This window comes from Cyprinodon tularosa, unplaced genomic scaffold, assembly GCF_016077235.1.
Source record: "Cyprinodon tularosa strain WSP-4 unplaced genomic scaffold, ASM1607723v1 ctg123, whole genome shotgun sequence".
Taxonomy (NCBI): domain Eukaryota; kingdom Metazoa; phylum Chordata; class Actinopteri; order Cyprinodontiformes; family Cyprinodontidae; genus Cyprinodon; species Cyprinodon tularosa.
In genome coordinates, this window is record NW_024038037.1 from 735,430 (window position 1) to 761,920 (window position 26,491).

Here is a 26,491-nt window from a genome sequence, read left to right on the forward strand (position 1 = left end):
TGTTACTTCAAGGTGAAGCTGATCCAAAATGCTGCAGCCAGAGTTCTGATGAAAATGAAAAAGAGAGATCATATCTCTCCTATCCTGGCTTCTCTTCATTGGCTTCCTGTTAAATCCAGGATAGAATTTTAATGTAATTTAAAACTTTACTTTACGCACTTTAAAAAATGAAACAGTCTAGTGAGCTGTACTAAACGAAATTTATTTTTGTATACATACAAAACGACAAAGTAAAGTCTAATTAAGGAAAGCATTATTCATTTATCTACAGAATACAAAATTAAAAAATAGAATTTGATGTAAAGTAATGTTGCTACAGACTCATATACAGCAGGTGGCGGTATGCACCTTAAAGTTGCTTGCGCTCTGCCACAATAGAAAAGAAGAAAGTGTATAACGAGTGATCCCAGTTAGAACCACTAGGGGGCGCGCATCAAACTCTGTTAGCTCCGCTGAAACTTCAGAGAAGAAAAAACAAGAAGATGCAGGAAGTTTAGAGTCGGAATCTTAGGTAATGAAAAAGTAGATAAGTTAGCTAAAGAAGCAGTTAAAGTAGGAGAAATTGAATATGATGTCCCGCTAAGTAGAACAGAAATAAAAGTAATTATTAAAGATAAAATAAATAAGGTATGGCAGAAGAGATGGAATTTAGAAAAAAAGGAAGACATTTATATAAAATACATAAAGATATTAGCATAGGATATAACAGTATAATGAGTAGAAGAGAGGAATATGGATAAACAGGTTAAGGATTGGGCATACTAGTTTAAATGCAGGTCTAAAAATAATAGGGAAACATCCAACGGGTAATTGTTGTTATTGCGGAGAAATCGAAGGAGTAGAACATGTGTTGATCTATTGTAGCAAATATACAAAAGAGAGGAAAGAACTGGAAAGGGTAATGGGGAGTTCAGTAAAGATGGCAGATTTATTAGGGAAGCATCAATCAGATAAGATAATTAAAGCACTTATTAAATATTTAAAAGATACAGAATTAGCTGGGAGAATTTAGTGTGTGTATGTGCGTGTGTGTAAGTATAGATAGAATTTAGTTTCATGAAGATATAAAGATATACAGACATATTTCTGAATTACATCTCCGTCCAGTTGATGGCGGTAATGCACACAGGATGCAAACTGCCAGAAAACTCAATAGAAGAAGAAGAAGAAGAAGTTTAGAGTCGCTTCGAGCAGCGCTGATCGAAGCGGACCGGGGGACCTGATCGGAACCAGTTCAATGACCACCTAACAGAAGTTTAAACAGGTTGATAGAATAAAAATATCAACCATGTTGACCGGGCTTCTCTGCCTTCTGTTTGTGGGCCTTCAGAGCGGTTCTGGTGAGTCTATTTCTATGCTAACGCTGCTACGCTAACCTCGGTGTGATTTAAGATTATTTAGCACTATTTTTAACCCTCCGTAGTACTTTATTTGGATAAATAAAAGAAACGGAATTAATAATAACTGCCTTTTTTCACTGTATAATAAATAAAACATCAGCCTGGTTCCGCGCATAGGTGTTTATATCCTGATAAATTTTAATTTTGTCTTTTTTTAAAAGGGTTCGGCGTGGAAAGGAAACAGAAAGTGTTTTTGTTTGAAGCTCCGCATTGGGCGGCCATTAAACAATCCCAATGATGTATCCTAATACTGAAAAACATCCAAATACTTTAAACCAATCAAAGCTTTAATAGAAGCATTTCTTCTCCAGGGAGGTTGACCTCAGAGGACCTCTGTTCTTCCTCATCCAGTCTGATAAACATTATCTCCTCTAACATCTGTCCTGTTTGCTCTCCAAAAACAAACATTATCCCCTAATAAAAACAATTAGAGGTTTAATTAAACATCTTCCTTTGAGTTAATGTTTGATCATCGGTTCAGATTATGACAGATATTAAATATTTGCCCCTTTTTAAATGAGTTTATCCATTTTCTGAGTGCACAGTGACAGTTTCTTGTTCTTGGTGTGACCACAGTGATCTTGTGGCGTAGATTTCAAAGAGACCCTCGTGGCTTCATCTCTAATGTCTGCATCAACCTCTAACCTCAATATTTTCTCTGCTTTATTCTAAAATGAGAAAATAGAATCTAATATAAAAATGTTTGGAGACATTAAATTATAAATAGTAGAGCTGCTACTTTTTTTTATTATTCTATGGATATGAAGAGATTTTATTTCTAGATAATGTTTAGAATTTGGACATATATAAAAAACTTAAGTGTGCATTTTGAAGTTTAAATTGTAAAGATCTGCATGCATATATATATATATATATATATATATATATATATATATATATATATATATATATATATATATATATATATATATATATGAATAAAAATATACATATGATTTTAAATGAAAAATATACATAGTATTTGCTAGAGTTTTGCCGTAATTATTGCTGTTACTAGTTGATTCTTGTAGCTAATGGCATTGGAAGTGTTGGCCTAGTGGTTAGAGCAGTGGGCTTGTGCTCTGAGAAGGTTGCAAATACCCGGTTTGATCCCCACAGCCTGCACTGAGTCCCTGAGCAAGACCCTTAACCCCACACCGCTCCCCGGGCGCCGCACAATGGCAGCCCACTGGGTTAAATGCAGAGCGAGTTTCCCCTGTGTGGGAAAATTAAGGGATTTACATGACATTTTAGACTTTCTGAACCATTATTATCTGTAAGTATTTGATTCAGTTGCCAGATCAGTTCACAATTACTTCAACAATCGGTTCGTCAGATTTGATGTGATAATCATTTATTATGTAGAACTTGAGGCATGTTTTTGAATTGTTTAACTGTATTTCTTAGACACAGCCTTAGACAAACTTTGTCATATTGTGTACACAGGGTGTATACAAAAATTTATTCAGTTCAGCTCTCAAGACATTTCAACTTCTTAAAGTGCAGCAGTGATAAAATGTAAACTTAAGACAAATTAGATTTACAGTTTTTCCAACATTCTGCGCTTTATTTTTTATTTTTTGTGGGTTATTTCTTTTATTTCACCAAAATGCTACTACAGCATAACCCTGATAAAGAATGGTGGTAAAAAGAAGAGAAGTTGATGATGTATTGGTGGGAGAAGAAGGCATGAGAGAGGCAGTTTTAATTTTTCTCCCTCACCGTCTTGAACAGAATGTCTTTGTGTTTTATTTTGCTTTTCTTTTTAGCTTTAAAAAGTTTTCTTATGATTTAGAGCACATGAGGTCACCCGTTCACCCCGTGCTTCTCCTTCTATGTTTCCTATTTTTAAGTCTTTTTTTCTGCATATTTTTCCTCTAAGCTGGGGTCTCTATGAGTTTTCCTAATAATAACCAGACTCTATTTGTGTTATAATATCTCATAAACTCATCCAAAGGCGGGTAAAGGAACCAAAAAGTGCGATCGACTAAAACCACAGCCCCTTTTCACCCAAATAGAATTAGGAAGTAGCCGTACATGTAAGAGCAATAAAGTATTTAGTATAAAGGCTGCTTTGATTGTTGGAAAATTATCTAAAGTTAGAAAAAATGTATATTTATATTCAAATCGTGACAGCTAAATATCAACCTGGCTGTTTTCTTTCCAGTCTGAGTTCACCAGAGTTTGATCTCTGAGGAAGGAGTCATTCAGTGGTTTGTGACGATAGAAAAGTCCCAGAATGGAGGCGTGGAAACTAAAGGAGCTCGTGTAAATCTCCACTTATATCACGCTACACGCCTGAGTGATAAATCTGTCGTTTTTACTCACATTTAACCACACAACTGTTCTTTCTGAAAACCGACTCGTCTGGATGAAGGTTATGAAGTTTCAGAAGTAAAAAAAAAAAAAGGGGGCTGAGTGACTTTTAAAAACCAAAGTTGGATTTTGATTTTTTCTTTTTTGCTCCGCCCATCATGGCAATTTTTCACTGTTTTCATGACCTTCAGTGGCTGCTTCTCCAGAGTCCCGCCTGGGGCAGAAACAATCAATCGGATTAATTACAATTAATTGATTATTGAAGTAATGATCAACTAATTTAGTTATTAATCATTAAATGGATTATAGAGACGGTAAAACATGCCTTCAGCGGTCAGTGACCCGCTTAGAGCAGTAATTATATCCATATCGTTAAAAAATATATATAAACATTAGAATCTGCTCTATCCAGAACTCATCAAGTGAAAACATTTTACTTTTATCCGGTTTGATTTCGTTAAAAAAAATCTTTAAGGAACCTTTGGCTATCCGATTATTAATCGGAAAAATAATCGACAGATTAATCAATTTGCGAAATAATGGTTAGTTGCAGCCCGGGTCCAGTCAGAGGACGTTACCGTTGTTTAGCAAAGGGCTTCTTTCTACTCGCATAGGTCGGCTATAAACTCCCTCCTCCGTTCCATGTGGCGGCAAACCCATCAAAGGCTCATTACTGCCACCTAAAGGCTGAACGGAGAAATGAAGTCAGTGTCTTTATCTTTTTAAAAGTAATGTGACAAATATTGAGCAAATCTGTGTTTCAAAAATTGTTAGATTTATATGGCTGAGACGATTAATCGTCTCAAAATTAAATGAATTGAGAAAGCTTCCTGGAGAGGTGGCGAAACGTCTTCAAACATTGGAAACCAAGTCCAGTGGATTGTTTTTTGAACTTTTACGGAAAGCCTTTGTATTTTTTATCAAAACACTTCTATGCTGTGTATTTTTGTATTTTCAAAAAACAGTAAAAGACTTTTTACGAGACACAGTCTGTTGTGGCATCTAGTTATCTAGAAAGCATGAAATAGTGTCAGTGGCACCTTCGCCATCAAGTCCCTGTAATACTGCTCCCAGCCACTAGGGAATTTTGGCACTGTTTTACACTTGCTATGGGCACATCGTACAATCAACACAAAACGCACGGCAGGGGTTGATGTTAAGGATTTTTACCATTTGCCCTTCGGGCAAGTGACTTTCACATTTCATTTGCCCAGAAACAATTTTTACTTGCCCAGTATAATGTTTGATAAATATAGTTCTGCATTTTTCAAATCACGAGAGAATGTGTACAAAACAACAAAAACACTTCTGGGTCGTTTTCATCGAATGTCGGTGATTTTAAAGTAATTTTGAGTGATAATTTCTTTTTGCGATCATTGCACTTGCCCGGCGGACAAATGCAATGAAATTTGTACTCTCCCAACAATAAAAACTACTTGCCCCGGGAGATCAGGCGATGGTTAACATCGAGCCCTGCACGTCGCTGCATATTAGATTGATTAGATTGGTGCTTTGTGTGGACCAGTAAAGGAAGTTGTTTCAAAGCAGGGTGAGCAGACAAATTTACCTCGTTTCTTTCACTAACTCATTTCTTCTCAACCATCAATCACTCTTTTTATCGCATGTTCCTGTTCAGTGTAACGTTCAGTGTTCGTAAGGCTAAGCTATTTAAATTTTAAATGTTAGCTGCTAACTAACTGTGTTAGTTTCACTGTTGTTGATTTCACCAGTGAACATTCAAACATTCAAGTTTTTATGTTATGCAGTGTCCTTTTGTTTCATGTAATTAGCCTATAACCTAATAACGGAGGAACTTTGTATCTCATTGTTAATGTGTGAGCTGCTGCAGCGCCACAGGTGACCTTCTCCGCTGCTTGTAGTTGGCTAGTTTTGGCCGATTTCATTTAGTTTTTCTTAGAAATGTAACTACATAATGTTCTACTGTTGACTGTATGTAGCCGACACAATATCTGTGTTTGGAGTAATGCAGTAAAAGAGTACTTTAATTAGGCTATAGTAATGCATTACTTTTTGCAGTAATGCAGCAATGTAAGGCATTCCCAATACAATTTCAGTAATATTGTACTCGGTACAGTTCAAAGGAACTGAAGTTACTTTTCTTGTTTTGTTACTTTGATGTTTTTCCAGATAGTTTACAAGTGAAAAAATTTCTGTCTATATGCTCAATCCAGGACTCCTCAAGTAAAACAGTTTTAGTTTCATCAGGTTTAATTTAGTAAAAAGTTTAGTTTAAAGTTGTAAGGAAGTCATATTTAAATGTCAAATCATTGTGGCGTAAACATCGATATAAATGTACTCTTTATCAGACAATATTGTCCCAAAAGTTAGAAAATTTCTATTTAAAAAAAAATCCTGCTTTAAAATCTGTGGGTTTTTTTCGTTATCTTCTGCAGGCCAGTTAGTTCTACATCAGCCTGAACATCTAACAGGGTTCCCTCGGGTCCTTAAAAAGTCTTAAAAGGCATTGAATTCTTCAAAATAAAACTAAGGCCTTAATTGGTATTAAAATGTCTTAAATCAGTTTGTAATCTAAATAAAACATTAAAATTGACCTTTTTTTTTTTTAACGGCTCGCCATTATTGGTTCCGTCCCGATAGCGGAACCAATAAAGCGTTGTTGCGGCCGGGACATTTGGGAGATGCACCATTAACTTTTTGTCTGGAAAATATGAGCAAGTGTAAATGTAACCAAAATTGTTTCCAGCCAAGAGTTTCCTCCATGGCTAAAACCAGGGAACAAACATGAGGCACAAGAAGTCATTCAAGCTCAGAACGATGGGAATTAAGGCAGTGGAGTCGCACATGCGAAGCACGAAACACAAAGCGTCAAAATGGAGTAACCGAGAAACAGCCGGTATTTCTCCATTTAGTTCCACCCTTGTCTCTGCAACGCCTCCACTTATCACCAAATCAAACATACTAAGAAAACCATACAAAGAAAAATAGCTGCAAAAAAGACTTAGCACTGGTTATGTTGTGGCTTTAAAACTGATTTGTTTTGTTCGCTGCTAAAACAAAGTTTGTGAATTCAGTTAAATAATTGTTCAAATATATCTGTCATTTGTGTGTTTTTAGCTTTCTTCCTGTATGGGAAGCTTTTCAAAGTTTGAAACATTAGTGCAGTGGTTTATGTTAAAATAAACCTTTGGGTTAAGTTCTCGCAAGCAGGTTTTTGTTGTTTGTTTAAATTTTTTATTTCAAGTGGCATTAAAAAGTCTTGAATTTAACTTGCCTTATGCTGTAGGAACCCTGATCTAAATTCGGCCAATCATATATCAACGGTCATCTTTCAATCAGAATTTTTCGCTCATAAAATCTTGATTCATATGTTGCAGCTAATATACGCAACAGTTGAAATAAGAATTCTTTACTTTACCATTGAGTTACGTCCCAGAAAAAGCCTCTTAGAATGAAGTATTTTGTAGTATTTTGAAAATACAAAAATACAGTATTTTATTTTAATACATTTTTAAATTGCCCATCCCTGCATGTGGGACAATAAAGGAATTTACAATGGTGTGCTCGGTCACACATTATGGTTTTACTGGTTTTACTCCAGTTTATATTGTCCTAATTTCTCAGCCTGGCGTTTGGTTGGAGCGACTCTAAATGTCGGTGGGGTCTAGTTTCTGGATAGTTTTCTGGAAACAGATGAGTGGAATTAAAGAAAACCCCCAATTGGTTCAAATCTGAGAAACTTCAACGAGGAACCATTGATATTCCTACGAACTCAGCATCCAGAGCGCGTTAAAGTCCACTAACTTAGGAATACTGAGTGAAACTGAATAAAGGAAGTAGGTTTTTTTTGGTGTCGTCTTTTTCTGCCGTCTGTCTTCTCTTGAACTGAAGTCCCAGAAGAAAAGAGGAATGAAGGACTCCACAGATTACAGGGCTGGACAGCTGTTCATGTGGAAATAAAAACATTTGTGTGGGAAGGTTTGTTAATATTCAAGCAAACCGGAATCACATGAAGGCTTTTTGCTAATTCCGGAAACTGTGAAACCAGTCGCAACAAGCTGGTGTCATTCCTCTTAGGTGACTAAACACCATAAAACAAAAACAGGAAGTCCTTTTGGAATGAGGCTGTTTTTATGCGTCTCTCGCTGCCGTGCCCAAAGACTGGTGAGGTTGTGCAACAGGTTTCAGAATGAGTCAGTTCCTCACATGAGCGCTGCCGAGGTTTCAGCGTCTCTCACACAGTTCGGCTGACCTTGATTCATCGAAGAGGATCCTGCTTTCAATGTTTGACTTCTGTTATGACTAAAGAAACGGTCCCAGAATCAATTTACACAGAATGAGACTCCATAACAGTCTGTCAGCAACATCTGGGTAAAAAAGGCAGACGCCCAGTTTATCTCTGCCTGGAAGGATGAATTAGGGGTTTATTTCTCACTGAGAAGAGCGTCCAGCGCTGTTTAAGACGCCACTTTAGTGACCGCATGTTTTCAATTGGATTATATGCAGCTGGCTTGTAGAGAGCCTGTTTTTAATGGTCTGAGTTGAAGCCATGACCTTATTAACCTCATTCCTTTATGGGACATTTCAGCCTATATTTTTATAGTTTGCTCTTTTTTTATTTTATGTTTTCAAATATCTATGGTTGATTAATTAAATCAACCAACTATCAGTTTTAGTCCGTGAGGCAGACACCCTGTCTACTTTTAAGGCTAGGCTTAAAACTTTCCTTTTTGATAAAGCTTCTAGTTAGGGTGGCTCAGGTTATCCTGAGCTATCTCTATAGTTATGCTGCTTTAGGCTTAGACTGCTGGAGGACATAGGGACCCCTTTTTCATCATTCTGCATCATTCTATCTCTATTCTCCCACTCTGCAGAATCTGTTAGTTCAATCTCTAACGTTCTGCTCTCTCTGCTTTTTCTCATAGTAGCTTCATCTGGTCTGTTCCTGTTTGGCTGTGACTCCATCCTGGAGAGAAATATCAGCTGTGCTGCTGCCATCAACACCTTTGTTTCTAGATGTTGGAGCTTGGCCTGTTTTCCAGTGTAGTCCTGTTTCTCTGACTGTGACTAACTGGATGTGCTCTCTTCATCCTCTGACATGGGAGCTGGCTCGGAGCTCGTCAGCCTGGCTGTGTGTTTCCTGGACGGGGCCGCCTGTGGAGCTGCTTTTTGCATCTATGCTTCTATTTCTATCTCTGCTTCTGTCTCCTTGAACCCCAGTGGGCCTCAGCAGATGGCCGCTCACACTGAGCCTGGTTCTGCTGGAGGTTTCTTCCTGTTCAAAGGGAGTTTTTCCTCTCCACTGTCGCTACAAGCATGCTTAGTGTGAGGGATTGCTGAAGAGTCAATGAGTCGATGCAATCAGCTGGTTTTCCTTAGAAAACTTTGAATCAATCTGACTGGATGATCTGGTGAACTGGAAAGTGTCTTGAGATTACATGATGTGAATTGGAGCTATAGAAATAAATGTAATTGAATTTAAATAATCATCAACTAACTTAGTAATTAATTAATCATCAACTGGAGTATAGAGACTTGCCTTTAGATGAGAGGGCGACCCACTTAGAGCAGTAACTATAACAAAACATTATATAAACATTTTGCATTTAAGATAAAAAGTCTATATGCTTAATCCAGGACTCCTCAAGTATAAAAGTTTTAGTTTCACCGGGTTTAATTTAGTAAAAAGTCTTGTTTAAAGTTGTAGGGAAGTCGTATTTAAATGTCAAATCATTCTGGCTTAAACATGTATATAAATGTTCTCTTTATCAGATGATATTGTCCCAAAAGTTAGAAAAATTAAAGTAAAAAAAAAAAAAATCCTGTCTTAAAATCGGTGTCGTTCTGCAGGCCAGTTAGTTCTACGTCAGCCTGAACACCTAAATTCGGCCAATCATATATCAACGGTCAATCTAATGTTTTCGGTCATAGCATCTTGATTCATATGTCGCAGCTAATATACGCAACGGTTGAAATCAGAATCCTTTCCTTTCCTATTGAGTTGCGTCCCAGTGTTCACGGGGATGGACGTCTGTGTCTTCGGCAGGCGTAGAGCTAACAGAACTGGCAGCGTTGCGAGGCAAGGGCTCAAACATGTACGGCTGGAAGCCTTCTACACCAAACCAAGCTTCTGCCGCCCTGGCGTCCTCTTCCACAACATCTTCGTCCCCGCTTTCCTCCTCTAAATAAAAAATGGATGACGGAGGAGACTCATCCACGACCTCCGACACTAAACTCTCCTCCTCTTGCATGTTTCCGCTGTCCATAGCGTTCCTTGACAGCGTCGTTTCTAAGTCACCAATTTAGTGCTACTTGGTCCCAATGGAATTTCCCATTGGGAACCTGCTTGCACTAAGTTGCTAACTGGTTAGCAAGATGCTTCTGCCACAACAATCCCGCCCCCTTGATAAACAACCAATCAAATTCACTTTATTCACTCGTGTGAAGTCGGGCACCACTCGGGAGAATTCAGAAATGCAGCGTTTGGAACAGCCGCTTCTTTAAAAATTTAAAATAGTTGGACTGAGCTGAACCTCCTGAGTGGACCTCTTAAAGCTCCAGCTGTTGGCTCATCTGGATGTCCAGCTTCTCCTGATCTCATATCGATTGTTTCTGTTACAGGTGAAGCAGAGCTGATTCCTCCCAGCAACCTCAACATGATCACCTTGAACACCAACTACACTCTGGTCTGGGACTGGGACTGGGAATGGGACTGGGACCAGAGCTCTGCTGGAGCAGACCAGGTCACCTTCACTGTACAATATATCGGGTAAGTCGCCGCCTTAAGATGACAGAAAATCCACCAGACTGGACAAATAGCTGCGTTCCCCATTCCACTTAGTTCTCCATGTAGAAACAAACGTCCGTGTGAACAGAGGGACTACAACAAATAAGCTTGAGTATGATGTTTTATGTATTTTATTTTTTTCACATCTCATCCCAGGATCCACCAGCTGAGGCGGAGGAACCCGAGGTGGAACCTGGCGTGTTCAGAGACATCTGAAAGGTCATGTGACCTCACTGAGCTTCAGATCCTCTACCTGGGCATTTATGTGCTCCGCGTTCGCGCCAACATGGATGGACGCCACTCTGATTGGAGCCAAAAACAGTTCTGTCCTGATAAAGAAGGTGAGACAAGAAGCCCTGATCATTACTCCTCCACCACTGAGCCTGACCTCTGACCTTGGGTTCCTTTTGGTCACAAATGTTCTAAATAACGACAGGCGTTCCTTACCTCAGTAACAAGAAAATAAACAAAAGTTTCAGATTTTTCATCTGCTTTCTGCTCCAAACAAGCCAACGTTCCACATCTCCGCGTCTCCATAATCAGGAACTAACGGCTGAAATTCCTCTTTTTGAATCTCAAAACGTTGATTAAGATCCTCTTAGACGGAGTTTTCCAGAAGACTTAATCCACTTTTGATGTTTTTTATGCACATTATCGAGCTGCATCATAACATCAACCTTTTTTTTTTTTTTATTATAGTTTTATATTTATGATGTTTACAATCAAGCATCACATATTTCCTTCTTCATTTAGAAATTTAAGGTTGTTCTTACAGAATAAAACCTCAAAATACCAACCGATAAAGAATGAAATCAAAAATAAAAATCAATGACACGAAGTAAACAAAGAATAGTCACGTAACTTAAGGGAAGAGGAAATGTTCCGGACAAAGTCTGAGGAAACGACCTTTCTTACCAAATTCTCTTGATTTCTCAGATTCAGGTTTACGACCTCGATATAAACATCAGACCAGTTCTCCTTTCTGAGGGTTTCTACCTTTAAACTCTGTCTTGATTCCATTTCCCTGCTTAAATCTTTGTTGAATGTTTTTATCGGTTATTCCAAAGGACAGTGTTTTCAGTCTGAACGTAGAACTATTTAAAGATCTCCAAACATTATTTTAGCTTCTTCCAGTGGTTCAATAATAGGACGGCTTCATACCCACGTCACCCCTTTGTTCTAAAACATCTCATATTTACTAGTGTACTCTGTACTTCCTCCTTTTAAAGAGCTCGCCACCCTAATATTCCCAGTTTATTATAAATTCATTTCGTAGTTTGGTAGTTAACAAATGTTCCTTTCTTCTCCAGCTGTTCTTGGACCTCCCTCTAAAGTGCGGCTGGTTCTTGATGTTAGCTCTCTGGATGTTTCCATCACGGACCCTCAGACCAGCACCAACACCTCCATGAGGGAGTATATTCCTAAACTGGACTTCAACATTGTTTACTGGGAACAGGCTGAAAATGGGAAGGTAGGTGTTCAACAACTCCTGGTGAGCGGACGTCATGAATCTCCCCCTCTGCGCTCCGTCCTGAGCCTCCCCCTCTGCGCTCCGTCCTGAGCCTCCCCCTCTGCGCTCCGTCCTGAGCCTCCCCCTCTGCGCTCCGTCCTGAGCCTCCCCCTCTGCGCTCCGTCCTGAGCCTCCCCTCTGCGCTCCGTCCTGAGCCTCCCCTCTCCTCTCTGTCCTGAGCCTCCTCTCTGTCCTGAGCCTCCCCCTCTGCGCTACATCCTGAGCCTCCCCTCTGCGCTCTACCCTGAGCCTCCCCTCCTCTCCGTCCTGAGCCTCCTCTCTATCCTGAGCCTCCTCTCCGTCCTGAGCCTCCCCCTCTCCTCTCCGTCCTGAGCCTCCCCCTCTCCTCTCCATCCTGAGCCTCCTCTCCTCTCCGTCCTGAGCCTCCCCTCTCCTCTCCATCCTGAGCCTCCTCTCCGTCCTGAGCCTCCCCCTCTCCTCTCCGTCCTGAGCCTCCCCCTCTCCTCTCCATCCTGAGCCTCCTCTCCTCTCCATCCTGAGCCTCCTCTCCTCTCCATCCTGAGCCTCCCCCTCTCCTCTCCATCCTGAGCCTCCTCTCCTCTCCGTCCTGAGCCTCCCCCTCTCCTCTCCGTCCTGAGCCTCCCCTCTCCTCTCCGTCCCGAGCCTCCTCTCCTCTCCGTCCTGAGCCTCCCCCTCTCCTCTCCATCCTGAGCCTCCCCTCCTCTCTGTCCTGAGCCTCCCTCCTCTCTGTCCTGAGCCTCCCTCCTCTCTGTCCTGAGCCTCCCTCCTCTCTGTCCTGAGCCTCCTCTCCTCTCCATCCTGAGCCTCCCCTCTCCTCTCCGTCCCGAGCCTCCTCTCCTCTCCATTCTGAGCCTCCCCTCTCCTCTCCGTCCCGAGCCTCCTCTCCTCTCCGTCCCGAGCCTCCTCTCCTCTCCGTCCTGAGCCTCCCCCTCTCCTCTCCGTCCTGAGCCTCCCCCTCTCCTCTCCGTCCTGAGCCTCCCCTCCTCTCCATCCTGAGCCTCCTCTCCTCTCCGTCCTGAGCCTCCCCCTCTCCTCTCCGTCCTGAGCCTCCCCCTCTCCTCTCCGTCCTGAGCCTCCCCTCCTCTCCGTCCTGAGCCTCCCCTCCTCTCCGTCCTGAGCCTCCCCTGTCCTGAGCCTCCCCCTCTCCTCTCCATCCTGAGCCTCCCCTCCTCTCCGTCCTGAGCCTCCCTCCTCTCTGTCCTGAGCCTCCCTCCTCTCTGTCCTGAGCCTCCTCTCCTCTCCATCCTGAGCCTCCCCTCTCCTCTCCGTCCTGAGCCTCCCCTCCTCTCCTCTCCGTCCTGAGCCTCCCCTCCTCTCCTCTCCGTCCTGAGCCTCCCCTCCTCTCCGTCCTGAGCCTCCCTCCTCTCTGTCCTGAGCCTCCCTCCTCTCTGTCCTGAGCCTCCTCTCCTCTCCATCCTGAGCCTCCCCTCTCCTCTCCGTCCTGAGCCTCCCCTCCTCTCCTCTCCGTCCTGAGCCTCCCCTCCTCTCCTCTCCATCCTGAGCCTCCCCTCTCCTCTCCGTCCTGAGCCTCCCCTCCTCTCCTCTCCGTCCTGAGCCTCCCCCTCTCCTCTCCATCCTGAGCCTCCTCTCCTCTCCATCCTGAGCCTCCCCTCTCCTCTCCATCCTGAGCCTCCCCTCTCCTCTCTGTCCTGAGCCTCCCCTCCTCTCCTCTCCATCCTGAGCCTCCCCTCCCTCCTCTCCATCCTGAGCCTCCCCTCCCTCCTCTCTGTCCTGAGCCTCCCCTCTCCTCTCCGTCCTGAGCCTCCCCTCCTCTCCTCTCCATCCTGAGCCTCCCCTCCTCTCCTCTCCATCCTGAGCCTCCCCTCTCCTCTCCGTCCTGAGCCTCCCCTCCTCTCCTCTCCATCCTGAGCCTCCCCTCTCCTCTCCGTCCTGAGCCTCCCCTCTCCTCTCCATCCTGAGCCTCCCCTCTCCTCTCCATCCTGAGCCTCCCCTCCTCTCCTCTCCGTCCTGAGCCTCCCCCTCTCCTCTCTGTCCTGAGCCTCCCCTCTCCTCTCCATCCTGAGCCTCCCCTCTCCTCTCCATCCTGAGCCTCCCCTCCTCTCCTCTCCATCCTGAGCCTCCCCTCCCTCCTCTCTGTCCTGAGCCTCCCCTCCCTCCTCTCTGTCCTGAGCCTCCCCTCTCCTCTCTGTCCTGAGCCTCCCCTCTCCTCTCCGTCCTGAGCCTCCCCTCCTCTCCTCTCCGTCCTGAGCCTCCCCTCCTCTCCTCTCCATCCTGAGCCTCCCCTCTCCTCTCTGTCCTGAGCCTCTGCTGAAGCTTGAGCAGCGTTTGTTTAATAACGGCTTCTAATAAACTCAGGCTTCTCCTCTTTGCTGTTTCTATGTTGGTTTGTTAACTGGAGCGGAAACCCTGCTCAGGTGCTTCCTGCATCATGTGAAAAATAAAAACGGTTTCATGCTGGGCCATCGCTTCCTGCCGCAAGGTTTTCTAACAAAGGTGCATCGCTCCCTTTGTTGCAGACTAGAATCTGTGGCGGCTTGTAAAGGTTCTTACTCCTTTCATCTGGGAGCCACAGATCATCAGAGGAGCCTAGTCTGGAGGCACCTTGGAAATCTATCGAAACGTTTCTAGGACTGACACTATTAATCTGATTAATCAATTATTGAAATAATAGTAAACTATCTTAGTAATCCATTAATCATTAGCTAACTCTAAAATGTGTCTTTAGCTGACAGAACGACCAACTTAGAGCAGAAATTAATACTAAATTCTAAAAGAAAATTAAATTTAAGATAAAAATAAATATCTTCTTCTGTCAATATGCTCTATCTAGATCTCCACCTGATTTAATTTAGTAAAAATCTTCTTTTAGGAACGTTTGGTTGTCTGATGTTTATGGCTTAATTTAAAAAACAATCAATAGATTAATTAATTTGCTAAATAGTCATTAGTTGAAGCCCTACATTTTCAGCTATATTTAGCTAAAACTAGTGTTAGCCTCCTTTACTAATAGTGCAGCACAAATTAAACCTTTTTACAAGACGATAACCAGACAGAAAGGCTCTTAGAGGACTAAAAAATGAGAAGTTTTTCGCTGTCTAGACAAAGACTAGATGCAGTTGTTGACAATGATTCATCACAGAAATAAAATCAATATTTCTGCCTATTATGCATCTGAGAGGCGGCTGGATTTTTAATTGGTTAAAGTGGACAAAAACAGGGGGGGGAAACCACAGCGGCACCTTAAGGCTTTCTGCTGTGATGTTCCAGCTGAGCTGAGGTCCTGTTAGCGCCAGGCTAACGTCTGCTTGGTTGCTCCAACATTAGTGGGCATTGCTGTCCTTAAACCAGAGAACAGGATGTGGGTCGTCTTCTTCTTCTGGCAGCGCTGCAACTTTTCCCAGTTTTGGGAAGATGTTGCCAATACTGATACTGATGTGAAGGGAGCGGATATTCAGAATAAGGATCTTTATTTATTTAAGATACACAGATATCCTGCTGTGGGACAAACGAGTGTAAATGAACCTTTTCTCCTGGTATCTTTCAGGTTTTGGATCTGAGGGCGTTAAAATTGCCGAACAACCTGGTGAACCTGCCCAACCTCAAAGAATGGACGCTGTACTGCGTGCAGGTCCAGTCGCTCTACGATTTCTACAACAAGAGCAGCAGCTACACCCAGCCTCTCTGCATCCGCACCGAAGGTAATGCTAGCACTGCTGACAGACCTTTTCCGCCATTATTCATTAAAATTCATTAAAATATTATGTTTTATGTTTATGTTTTAAAATATGATGCTTTATTTAAAAAAAAAAGGTTTATAAAAACAATTTAGTTAGATATACCAGATGTAACTGCTTCTGTTTGATCGTAAAGCCGTGTGTTCGGAATAGAATTTAGGGCGGAGGTCTCCAACAGGGGGTCCGCGACCCCTAGGGGTCCATAGAGGTACTGCATGGGGGGTCGTGGAAGTTTAGGTTGATTAGACGTTTTTTTTTTTTTTTTTATTCCCCCCCCTGCAGTTTTTTCCACTAATTGAAATGTCTTTAAATCCACATTAACATGAATTCAACAGACTGTAGTAAACAGATAAATGGAGGCAGAAGATGTCTTTCAGTCATCAATGCTCACATTCAGCGACACACAGGAGCTCTTTCAAGCTGGACACCGTTTCATTCACAACACCTGTCCCATCAACCAGGAATCAGAAATACTTTAATAATCCCAGGGAGGGATTACTTTAGTTACATTACTCCATCTGTAATAGAGTGACTATAGGACCAGTTTGATAGAACACTATTTCACACCATGTATATAATTAGGGGTCCCCGCTCCATCTCACCATCAGTTTGGGGTCCTTGGCCTGGAAAACGTTGAAGACCTCTTAGCTAGAGAATGAGGAAACTCTAATTTCAACAAAAGTGTCTGAAAAACTAAGAATTTGGGACATGGCTGCAGCCTGTAGAGAGTAAAGATGACGAACTTTATAAACCCTGTAAAGCCTGGACCTTTTGGGCCTTCAAGGCTTCCATTCTTCCCGTTTTCTTGGATCAATTATTATTAGAGGGAATTTTGGTCCTTTGTTGTTGCAAACAACTCATTTGAAAAAATGCAATCCAGAAATTATTCCAAAAAGTTTCTAAAATAGATTAAATTAGCATGTTTTCTAAGCCAAAACAAAGCTTTGTTTTTGGTCCAAGCCTCAAAGTCAACACTATTTCCGACATTTTGAATTAAAAAAGATTCCTGGATGGAAGAGAAACATTTTTAAAACTTGGAAACTATGACCTGGATGACCAAGAATCTTCACCAGAATAATCCCGAAATTAAATTTACAAAAATATCTGAGTCAAAAAGATTTTGAGGAACTTTTTTTTTTTTTACTCAGATTTTATTTCAAATTTTTTTCAATTCTATTCACTGATTTTACATTTTTGTTAAAAATAATATTTTTTTACAGATTTGATATTTATTATTTTACTTTACTTTTTTCTCAAATTGGGTTTTACAGATTTCATTCTCTTCACTTTAAGCCAATACAAACGCTTATGCTTGACAAGCATGTTTGCCAATAAAATGTTGCCAGCATCCAGCAGACCAATAAAAATGCAGCTCCACTCCTCACTCCAAAGGAAATCCCCGCCTCCAGAAGGGTAGAAAAAATGATCTGGAAACGCAGGTTAAAAAAGGAATTCATAAAGCTCAGAAGGATGGACCTTCATGCTGATTAGATGCATCAGCGGTCTGACTACGGATCGCTCTCCCTGATCGGCGTTCAGACATCTTCAGAAAAAAAAGCCCAGTTGTTTCCAATTTACGCCTGTTTTTTGGTGAAGCACTAATAATTTCCAAAGATGTTAGACGATGACAGACGGGGTTTGTCGCTCCTCATGCTGTCAGATGCTAACTGTGATATAGCTTTCTGCCGTTAGCCTCATCCAGGACATGAGAAGTTCTGCTGCTTGTATTCAGTCCCATTTGACCTCATGTCTTCATGAAAAGGGGATAATAAAGTAATGAATCCAGGTTATTTGGGTTTTGTCTCTGATATCGAGCCGTAAACGAGTCTGAATGTTTGTGTGTCTGAGCAGGAGTCACTCCTTGGTGGAAAATCTCCCTCTACTTCCTGGGCTCTCTGCTGGTGGCCTTCCTGCTGGTCATGGCTGCCCTCTACGGAAGCCATCTGTGCGTTCAGATCTGCAAAGCCACGCTGTTCCCCGGCGAGAAGCTGCCCTCTCACTTCAAACAGGTCTGCAGCCTTCCTCTCCCCCAGCAGGTGAGGTTCCTCCCTCCTCCGTCTCCTAACGCTCCGCTGCTTCTCCCCCCAGGAGTCCGACTTCCCGCGCCTCATTGTCTCCGAGTCTGAACTGGACCTGTGCGATCCTGTGATCGTCTCCGCAGAGTCTGCGCGCCTGGAGATCAAAGTGGATCCGGCTGTCGACTCTATGGTGCCCCCAGCTGGACTGGAGCAGGACAGCAGGTTATTTGGAGTTTACTTCTAAAGGGGGGGTCAAAGAGGGTTTCCGCGGGTCATTAAAAGTCATGAAATTATTATTTATATACATGTGTGCATATATGTGTGCGTGTGTGTATGTAAGGCATTCAATTAAATTTATCTTTATTGTCATAGTCACAAGAACAACGAAATTTAAAAAAGTGCCATCGATCAGTGCATATGTTTAAAACAAAAATCACTGTCCCACCATTTACACATAATATAAGAAATAAATAACAATAACTGATACAAAGCAATTAATAAGAATAGTACATTCTCACACACATCATCCATGATGATTAATGGTTATTTTTGGTTGCATTTAGTTTTGTTATTGCTGTCGGGTAAAAACTGTCTCTAAGGCGGTTGGTTCTTGGTTTGGTTGCTCTGTATCGTCTGCCTGAAGGCAACAGTGTAAACAGAGAATGTCCGGGACGAGAAGTGTCCTTTTGTCCATGTGGTAGCTTTCCATTTTTATCAGTCAACATGAGCCCCATTTACAGCATCCTCTTGAAACCGTGCCGACATCGATTCCAGAATGTTAACTGAGATAGCTGTTGAATGATATCTGCTGCTAGTTAATCAGCGCGGCTCAGTTCTCTGATAACGAAGAGCGCAGTAGCGGACTGCGTCACCGCCTTACAGTCAGCCTCCGTTATCATGAAATTTCAGACATATAAACACCGGCTTCCCTACCGCGCCACACGATTCCCAGCAATGATTCTGCTTAGCGGTGCGATGAGCCTCAACATCTGTTGTTTCCTGCGTCTGGAAGCTCTGATTAGACGATCAATTGTCGCATCCGCTTCCTAAAAGTTGGTAGAAATAACCAGACTGAGTAGTATATGGGAGTAAATTTGTGTCGCTGGGATTTGAATTAAAAATGCCACTGAAATTTAAATGTTGTATGTTTGTATTTACTGTTTCAGTGTTAAAATATATTCAGATAGGGCTGGGCGATAATTCGATAACGATATATATCGATCGATAGACGTGTGGCGCAATAGAAAAAAATAGGCTCGATAAAAGTTCGATAAGAAACGCAGTTTTCCTTCCTTCTCATTGTAGCCTAGCATGTAGGTTTATGCTAGTCACTACATCCTCCCAACCAATCACAATCGCGGACCCAGGCATGGCGTCACCGAGCGCCGCCCTCTCAAACCACAACACAGAGCACATGAAGATGTCGCAGCAGGAGAGGCAGAGGAAATTGCTCCAAAGAAGGTTTTTGTTGTTCGGCAGTCTGGCAGTATTTCGGTCATGGCAAGTCGGACAAAAAACAAACCACAGTCATCTGTAAAATGTGTCGGGAACCAGTGAAACCAGTCTGATAACACAACCAACTTTTTTTTTTTTTTTATCATCTCAGCCGCACACACCCGCAGGAGTACGAGCTGTGTAGGCCCAGCCGCGGCTCTCCTCCGAGGAATCTTCGGGAATTTCGGGAAAATATATATATAAAGTTCTGGGCAGTTTCCCACGTAGTTCTAACAATTGAGAGAAACATGCTGAGGGGCCAGAAACTTCAAAGTAATAACTCAGGTTAAAGCAGGAAACTAAGCTGAACCAGGTTTATTTGTTATATTTATTTTGGTCACTTTAGTTTATCCTTTGTCAGTATTTAATAACATAACTCAGGTCTTTTAAGTTATTTTTCTTTAAAACAATTCTGTTATGGTTAAAAAAGTTGGTTAAATAAATATTTAATTGGAAGTCTGTGTTTGTGTTCTTTATTAAAATTAAATCATTTAGCAATATTATAAAAAGTCCAGGCAGAGCTGCACATAAAATATGGTTTCAAATCTTTTCAATAATTATCGATATCGATCAATATGCATTTTTTTTTTATCGATAAGCTTTTTTTCTATATCGCCCAGCCCTATATTCAGAACACATTTTTGACCTAAAAAAAAAATCATTGTCATTATTTCTACACAGTTGAAATTTCATTTATTTTCTCTTCAAGCTAAAATTCACATTACTATTTCAAAGTGATTACATTTTCAATACTTAATTTTCAGTGTTAAAAAAATCTGCATATAAAAAATTAAACCTTTCAAAATTCAAACTCAATATTTTCAGCCTCCTGAGATTCAACTGGCTCTATTTCAGCGTCTTAAATTCGGCGTCTAAATTCAGTGTAAAAAGGGAAAGGTTACTTCAGGTCACAGACATTAGCAATGGATTGTGGCGTCCAACACGCAGCCAATCCCGTTACGTTTTCTTAGTCACGTGACGTGACGCTTGTGGCGCTCATACGGAAGGAAAACTAGCATGACGGAGCCGGTCATGCAAGCTAACTGTGTAGAAATAATAACAATGAACCTCTTTTTAGGTCAGAAATGTGTTCTGAATATATTTTAACACTGAAACAGTAAGAACAAACATACAACATTTAAATTTCAGTGGCATTTTTAATTCAAATCCCAGCGACGCAGATTTACTTCCATAGTAGTAAAGCTCAGATAGTGGAGTCTGTGTGAAGGATGGGTTACAGGGCCTCAGATCAGCCCCCAAAATGCCTGAAATGATTTGCTGTTAGAATAAATACAGTTTCCTAAATAGCCAATTAAATCGTAAAAGCGTAAAAAATTATTCAGATTAATCGTATTCAATTAATTTAGTAATTGATTAATCATTAGAGTATAGAGACTCTAAGGCAACGTTCACACAGCAGACCTTGATGCTCAATTCCTAATTTTTTGTGAAATCCGATTCTTTTGCGTTGCCGTTTACATTTCTAAATATATGCGGCTTGTCTGTGATCTCCTGTGTGAACTGCATTCATCCAACGCATGTGTCCCGCATGCGCAGCAGAGGACGCAGTGACGTCACAAGCAGCGTGCTCTTTGTTGTTTTTTTCGAAATAGTTTTTATTGAAAAAAATGATTAGATATTCACAATAAGGAATACAGTTTGCTTTTTTTGTGGATAAACGTATACTTATGCAGGTATAACTTCTAATATACTCACACAAGTACAAATGCTGAAATAGTCATACCTACTACATATACAAACAATAAAAACAAAACATTCCCACGCTGTCTCAGCCCAACATATTCAGCAGAAAAATAAAATAAATAAATAATAATAATAGAAAAAAAAACATCAGCAAAATACAGCAACAGGCACATATATTTAGTTAGATAGGAGCTCCAAATATGAAAAATAAGAAAGAAAACTGACATTTTATTGTATATTTAATTTTTTTTAAGTTTAAGGAAAAACACCGCGTCCTTAAGCCACTGGGCGATGGAGGGACATCTAGCAGACTTCCAGTGTAATAATAACGTCTTGCAGTTAGGGATGTAAAGGCTGTAATATCTGTTTGCATTGAATTTAATACAACTGAGGAATCAGAAACTCCAAATATGGCGGTCAGTGGACAAGGCTGCAGATTAACTTTGAGATTAGCAGACATAATTGTGAAGTAACCAGAGCAAAAAGCAGCCAGGACAGGGCAAAAAACAACAACATATGACTAAGATGACACAGAGAATCCAGACACTTATCACATTTGTCTTTAATTTCTGGATAGATTTCACAGAGTCTGGACTTAGAGAAATGGACTCTATGAAAAACTTTGAATTGAATAAAACCAAGACGAGCACAAGAGGTAGTAGACCGTATTCCAGGGGTAGGCAATTCCAGTTCCTGAGAGCCGATATCCTGCAACTTTTAAATCCATCACTGGTCCAACACACCTGAATCAAATGGCTGTGTTACCTCCTCAGCATGCAGTTAGTTCCTCCAGAGTCCTCTCAATCATCTAATTACTTGATTCAGGTGTGTCCAACTAAGGCACATCTAAAAGTTGCAGGATACCGGCCCTCAGGAACTGGAATTGCCCACCCCTGCCGTATTCTGTCAATTGCATCTTCCCAGCCTGCTCTTTGTTTACGAAAGTAAACATGGATGGTAATGCTGGAGCGCTAGCGATCTTTCCCAACCTTAAAAACACAATATTTTCATGATGGTTAAGCCTAAATACTACTATACTTACTATCATCCACCATGGTGGTTGTTTTTCTTGCCGCCTCTGCAAGCCAGACGCAGAATAGTGTCGAGTAAAAAAAAAAAATAAATGAGCACTGAGAGTTGATATCCAAGGAAGAAAAGGTTTTATTTTATTCTGCAGAGGAGAACACGACCAGCTGAATGCAGCTCTCAGTGTTGATCTGAGGCTGCAGCATCCCAACCCCTGCATAAAAAAGGGGGATTCCCCACTCATTAACATTTCCCAAGAGAAACACTTTAGTTCATCAAAGGACAGAGATGACAATTTTTTTCTATTCACACCAGGGCGTGAGAATCTTGACATGTTTCCCCTTATCTAACCTATGGGGGAAACTTCCTTTCAAACCTCCTTCCTTTCCTTTCATCTCAACAAGGCTTCTAAGGCCCCGTCCACACGAATTCAAAACGAACACGAAACGCTAATATTTTCCAGAACGTTTGTCGTAAAGACGGAGACGTAAAATAAATGTGATCGTCCACACGAATGCATGAAAACGCTGCAAAATGTATGCCAGGCCTGTAAGTGGCGCTGTGGTGCCAAAGCAAAAATAGGCGACGAAATGTTGGGCATGCGCACTAATATTTATACATGGTTGCCCTGCGGGTCCATTTTCGTGGTTCAGTCAAATTCAGGTGCTGAACTATGTGGTCGATATTGCTCTGTTCTTCCTGGAGATATTCCAGAAGAAGAAGATTCTGTTGTAAGCCCGACAGCAGGGTGAGTAGCATGAGCAGCAACCATTCAACACAGTACGGCGCCATTGTTGTTGTGATACTGTGTCACGCATGCGTGTTTAGAGGCGACGCTATGACGCATGCGTGTTTAGAGGCGATGCTATGACGCATGCGTGTAAAAAAAAAAATGCGGTTAGAGCGTAAAGATGGAAACGCGAAAACGGCGTTTCAAAATCTTCCCACTCTGGAGGCTGAATAAAAAAAAGATCCTTAAAAAGTCTTAAAAGGCATTGAATTCTTCAAGATAAAACTAAGGCCATAATTGGTATTAAAATGTCTTAAATCAGTCTTTCGTAGGTCTTAATTTTTAAAACATCATAATTAGGATTTTTTTATTACAATTTATTTTTGTAATCTAAATAAAACTTTAAAATTGACAATTTTTTTTCTTTTTTTATATATAAAAAATAAACAACTCGCTTTTATTGGTTCCATCCCGATAGCGGAACCAATAAAGCGTTGTTGCGGCCGGGACATTTGGGAGATGCTCCATTAACTTTTTGTCTGGAAAATATGAGCAAGTGTAAATGTAACCAAAATTGTCTCCAGCCAAGAGTTTTCTCCGTGGCTAAAACCAGGGAACAAACATGAGGCTCAGTGGATTTATGCAAGAAGTCATTCAAGCTCAGAACGATGGGAATTAAGGCAGTGGAGTCGCACATGCGAAGCACGAAACACAAAGCGTCAAAATGGAGTTACAGAGAAACAGCCGGTATTTCTCAGTTTAGTTCCACCCTTGTCTCTGCAACGCCTCCACTTATCACCAAATCAAACATACTAAGAAAACCATACAAAGAAAAATAGCTGCAAAAAAGACTTAGCACTGGTTATGTTGGGGCTTTAAAACTAATTTGTTTTGTTCCCTGCTAAAACAAAGTTTGTGAATTCAGTTAAATAATTGTTCAAATATATCTGTCATTTGTGTGTTTTTAGCTTTCTTCCTGTATGGGAAGCTTTTCAAAATTTGAAACATTAGTGCAGTGGTTTATGTTAAAATTAGGGCTGCAACTAACGATTATTTTAAAAATCAATGAATCGGCCGATTATTTTTTCGATTAATCGATGAATCGGACAAAAAAATTTTTTATATTAACCTCTTTATTCCAAAATAAACATGTTAGACAGAACAAACAAGCACACAAGGACAGGCGCCCCACGGCAGAGTAGGAACGATACATGCTTTCACGTTAGAGTCTCCAAAAGCCGCCAGTGACACCGTAAAAAGTCGCCAGATTTGTCGCTAGTCGCTTTTTTGAAAAATAGTCGCTGGAGGGGTCTGAAAAGTCGCTGAGTTGGCAACACTGCACCTGCAGCACTGACTCGCTCTGCCGTATTTTTTTTCTTCCTCCGTTTCAGTCAAGTGGATGTGATGACGCCGGCGGCTGATGACGCATTAATCGCGCGACACAACTAATCGATGAATAAATTCCTTGCCAACGCTTTTAAAAGTCGATTTTTATCGATTTTATTGATTCGTTGTTGCAGCCCTAGTTATAATAAACCTTTGGGTTAAGTTTCTTGTGTTTCTTGTAAATTTGGTGTTAAATTTTTATTTCAAGTGGCTTTAAAAAATCTTAAAGTCTTGAATTTAACTTGCCTTATGCTGTAGGAACCCTACATGATATGATCAGAGACCGTTAAGCAAACTCGGCTGTAACGTGCTTAAACTGTTCGGTGTTTATTTCCTCCCTAAAAGATTCCTGTGTTGTTTTCTCTCCATTCAGCGTCATTAAATGTCGTCTTGTTTTTCCCTCCGCAGCGGCAGACACAGCCGTCAGAACAGCAGCAGCAGCGGCGATTCAGGCATTTATTCTGCCGGAGGAAACTCCAGCGGCTTGCATCCCAACATGACCTCATCCTCCCAGAATGCTCAGCGAAGCTTTGACTCGGAGAAGCGCAAGATGTCGGACATGAACCTCGAGTTTAAAGGCTTCCCCGTCGTCCCAGATGAGGGAGTCGTAGACGTGGAGGTCTAAAGGAAAGGGGGCGCTGTTGGCCGTGTTCCACATGAGACCAAATAATGAGCGTCTGAACTGGAAACCCCTGATTGGTTGGAGGCTTCCGAGCGTCCTCACTGGGAACCAATCACCGCCTGATAGGAAGGACTGCTGATGCTGCTGCCTCTATCCTCATCCATGCTGTGATTCCTGTGGGAACCTTTTATTGTCACGTTGTGTATAAAGTCACTGTCTGTATCCTGCAGCACTTAATGAGCATTAATTATGAATGTTGATTGATCAATGAAGGGATTTTTGTGAATAGGATTTTAAAAAAAGAACAACTGGGCTAAATTGGTGTTTCAAACTAGCTGAAGGCAAACATTTTACTGACCTGTAATCTGACTGTACATATGAGCTGCTTCTGGCATTTAATAAACCAATCCTTGTGTGTGACCCGTCTGCTGGTTGGATCTCTGGAGGCTTTGAATCCAGGTGTTTCTCTAGATAACGACTTGATATTGTAGCTGGAAGAACGGGGAAATATAAAATTAAATCATTTGAGCAGCGTTCAGGAACCCAAACTGCTCAAAGAGCCACTAGACCAAAAAAAATCTGTCTGGAGCCGCAAAAATGTAAAAGTCTTCTTGAATCCTCGTATGGCAACAGAGGCTCTAAGTGTATTAGCCAACTGTAAAAGAAAAAAAAATAGAACAGAAAAGTAACTGCAGCACTCGACTCTTCCTCTTCGTTTCTCCACCCCAGCTCCTCTAAACGATCTACGCTGGTAACTAGGATACGGCTCTGACGCAGCGCCTCCGTTTAAATGTGGCTCATTCTGGTATTACACCTGGAGAAAATCAGTGGCGCTTTAGGCAGGCATTCCCAACCTCGGTCCTCATGGCCCCCTGCCCTGCAGGTTTTAGAGGATTCTCTGCTTCAGCACAGCTGGTTATAATGATTGCAGTAGAGCAAAAGCTTGTTAATCAGCTTTCAATTAAAATCAGCTGTGCTGGAGCAAGAAAACCTCTAAAAGTTCAGGACAGGGGGGCTTGAGGACCGAGTTTGGGAATGCCTGGTTTAGAGCAGTGTTTTTCAACCCTGGTCCTCAAGGCACCCTCCCCTGCAAGTTTTAGATGTTTCCCAGCTTCCACACACCTGTTAGCAATTGATAGCAGATTATCAGGTTTGCTGAACCTCAGAAGCCTCCAAAACATGCAGAGCAGGGTGCCTTGAGGACCAGGATTGAAAAACACTGGTTTAGAGGATAAACTCAGCAGGTTTTTTTTTCTTTTTCAACCATTTCTGGATCATCTGTTCAACGTGAATCGCTTCATGTCAGGGGTCGGCAACCCAAACTGCTCAAAGCGCCATATTGGACCAAAAAACAAATGTCTGGAGCTGCAAAAATGTAAAAGTATTCTATAAGCCTGATATGGCAACACAGGCTCTAAGTGTATTATCCCACTACAGGAAAGGACTACGTGGGATTAAATATATAATAATCATTCATGATTAAATGTTTATCCTGGAGTAAATGTCACATAGTGGCATGAGGTGAGGGATGAGAAGCGAACGCTCTGAATTTATCACTCGTCACTTCACCGCCCTTTATCGCGTGGTTTAGGTTTTGTTGCATTGATGAAATTAAAGAAACAGGATAAAGGAATGTTTCTATGGTGGACGTGTTTCTGTTGGGAGGAGATGATTGAGTCATGAGCAACCAAGCAGGAAGTGACATCCACCAGAGCAGAGCTCTCTAACTCTGAATCCCACATCCTCTGTCACCATCGGTGGGATTTGGGGGAAAAAATGGAAGAAAGTTCCTTCCCTGCATCAGAGCGCTGCCTGTTCTACAGGTGCTGGTCATAAAATTAG

General features: G+C 41.6%; 1 protein-coding gene across 1 annotated transcript; it reads left to right on the forward strand.

Moving 5' to 3' along the window:
- The first annotated feature begins 1,212 nt into the window (after nt 1–1,212).
- Nucleotides 1,213–25,070, forward strand: il10rb (interleukin 10 receptor, beta). Its single transcript, XM_038276216.1, has 8 exons — nt 1,213–1,340; nt 10,317–10,464; nt 10,639–10,823; nt 11,793–11,953; nt 15,480–15,633; nt 17,521–17,678; nt 17,758–17,909; nt 24,436–25,070. The coding sequence occupies exons 1-8, from the start codon at nt 1,289–1,291 to the stop codon at nt 24,650–24,652; spliced, it is 1,227 nt and encodes a 408-aa protein (XP_038132144.1). The 5' UTR covers nt 1,213–1,288; the 3' UTR covers nt 24,653–25,070.
- The last annotated feature ends 1,421 nt before the right edge of the window (nt 25,071–26,491 follow it).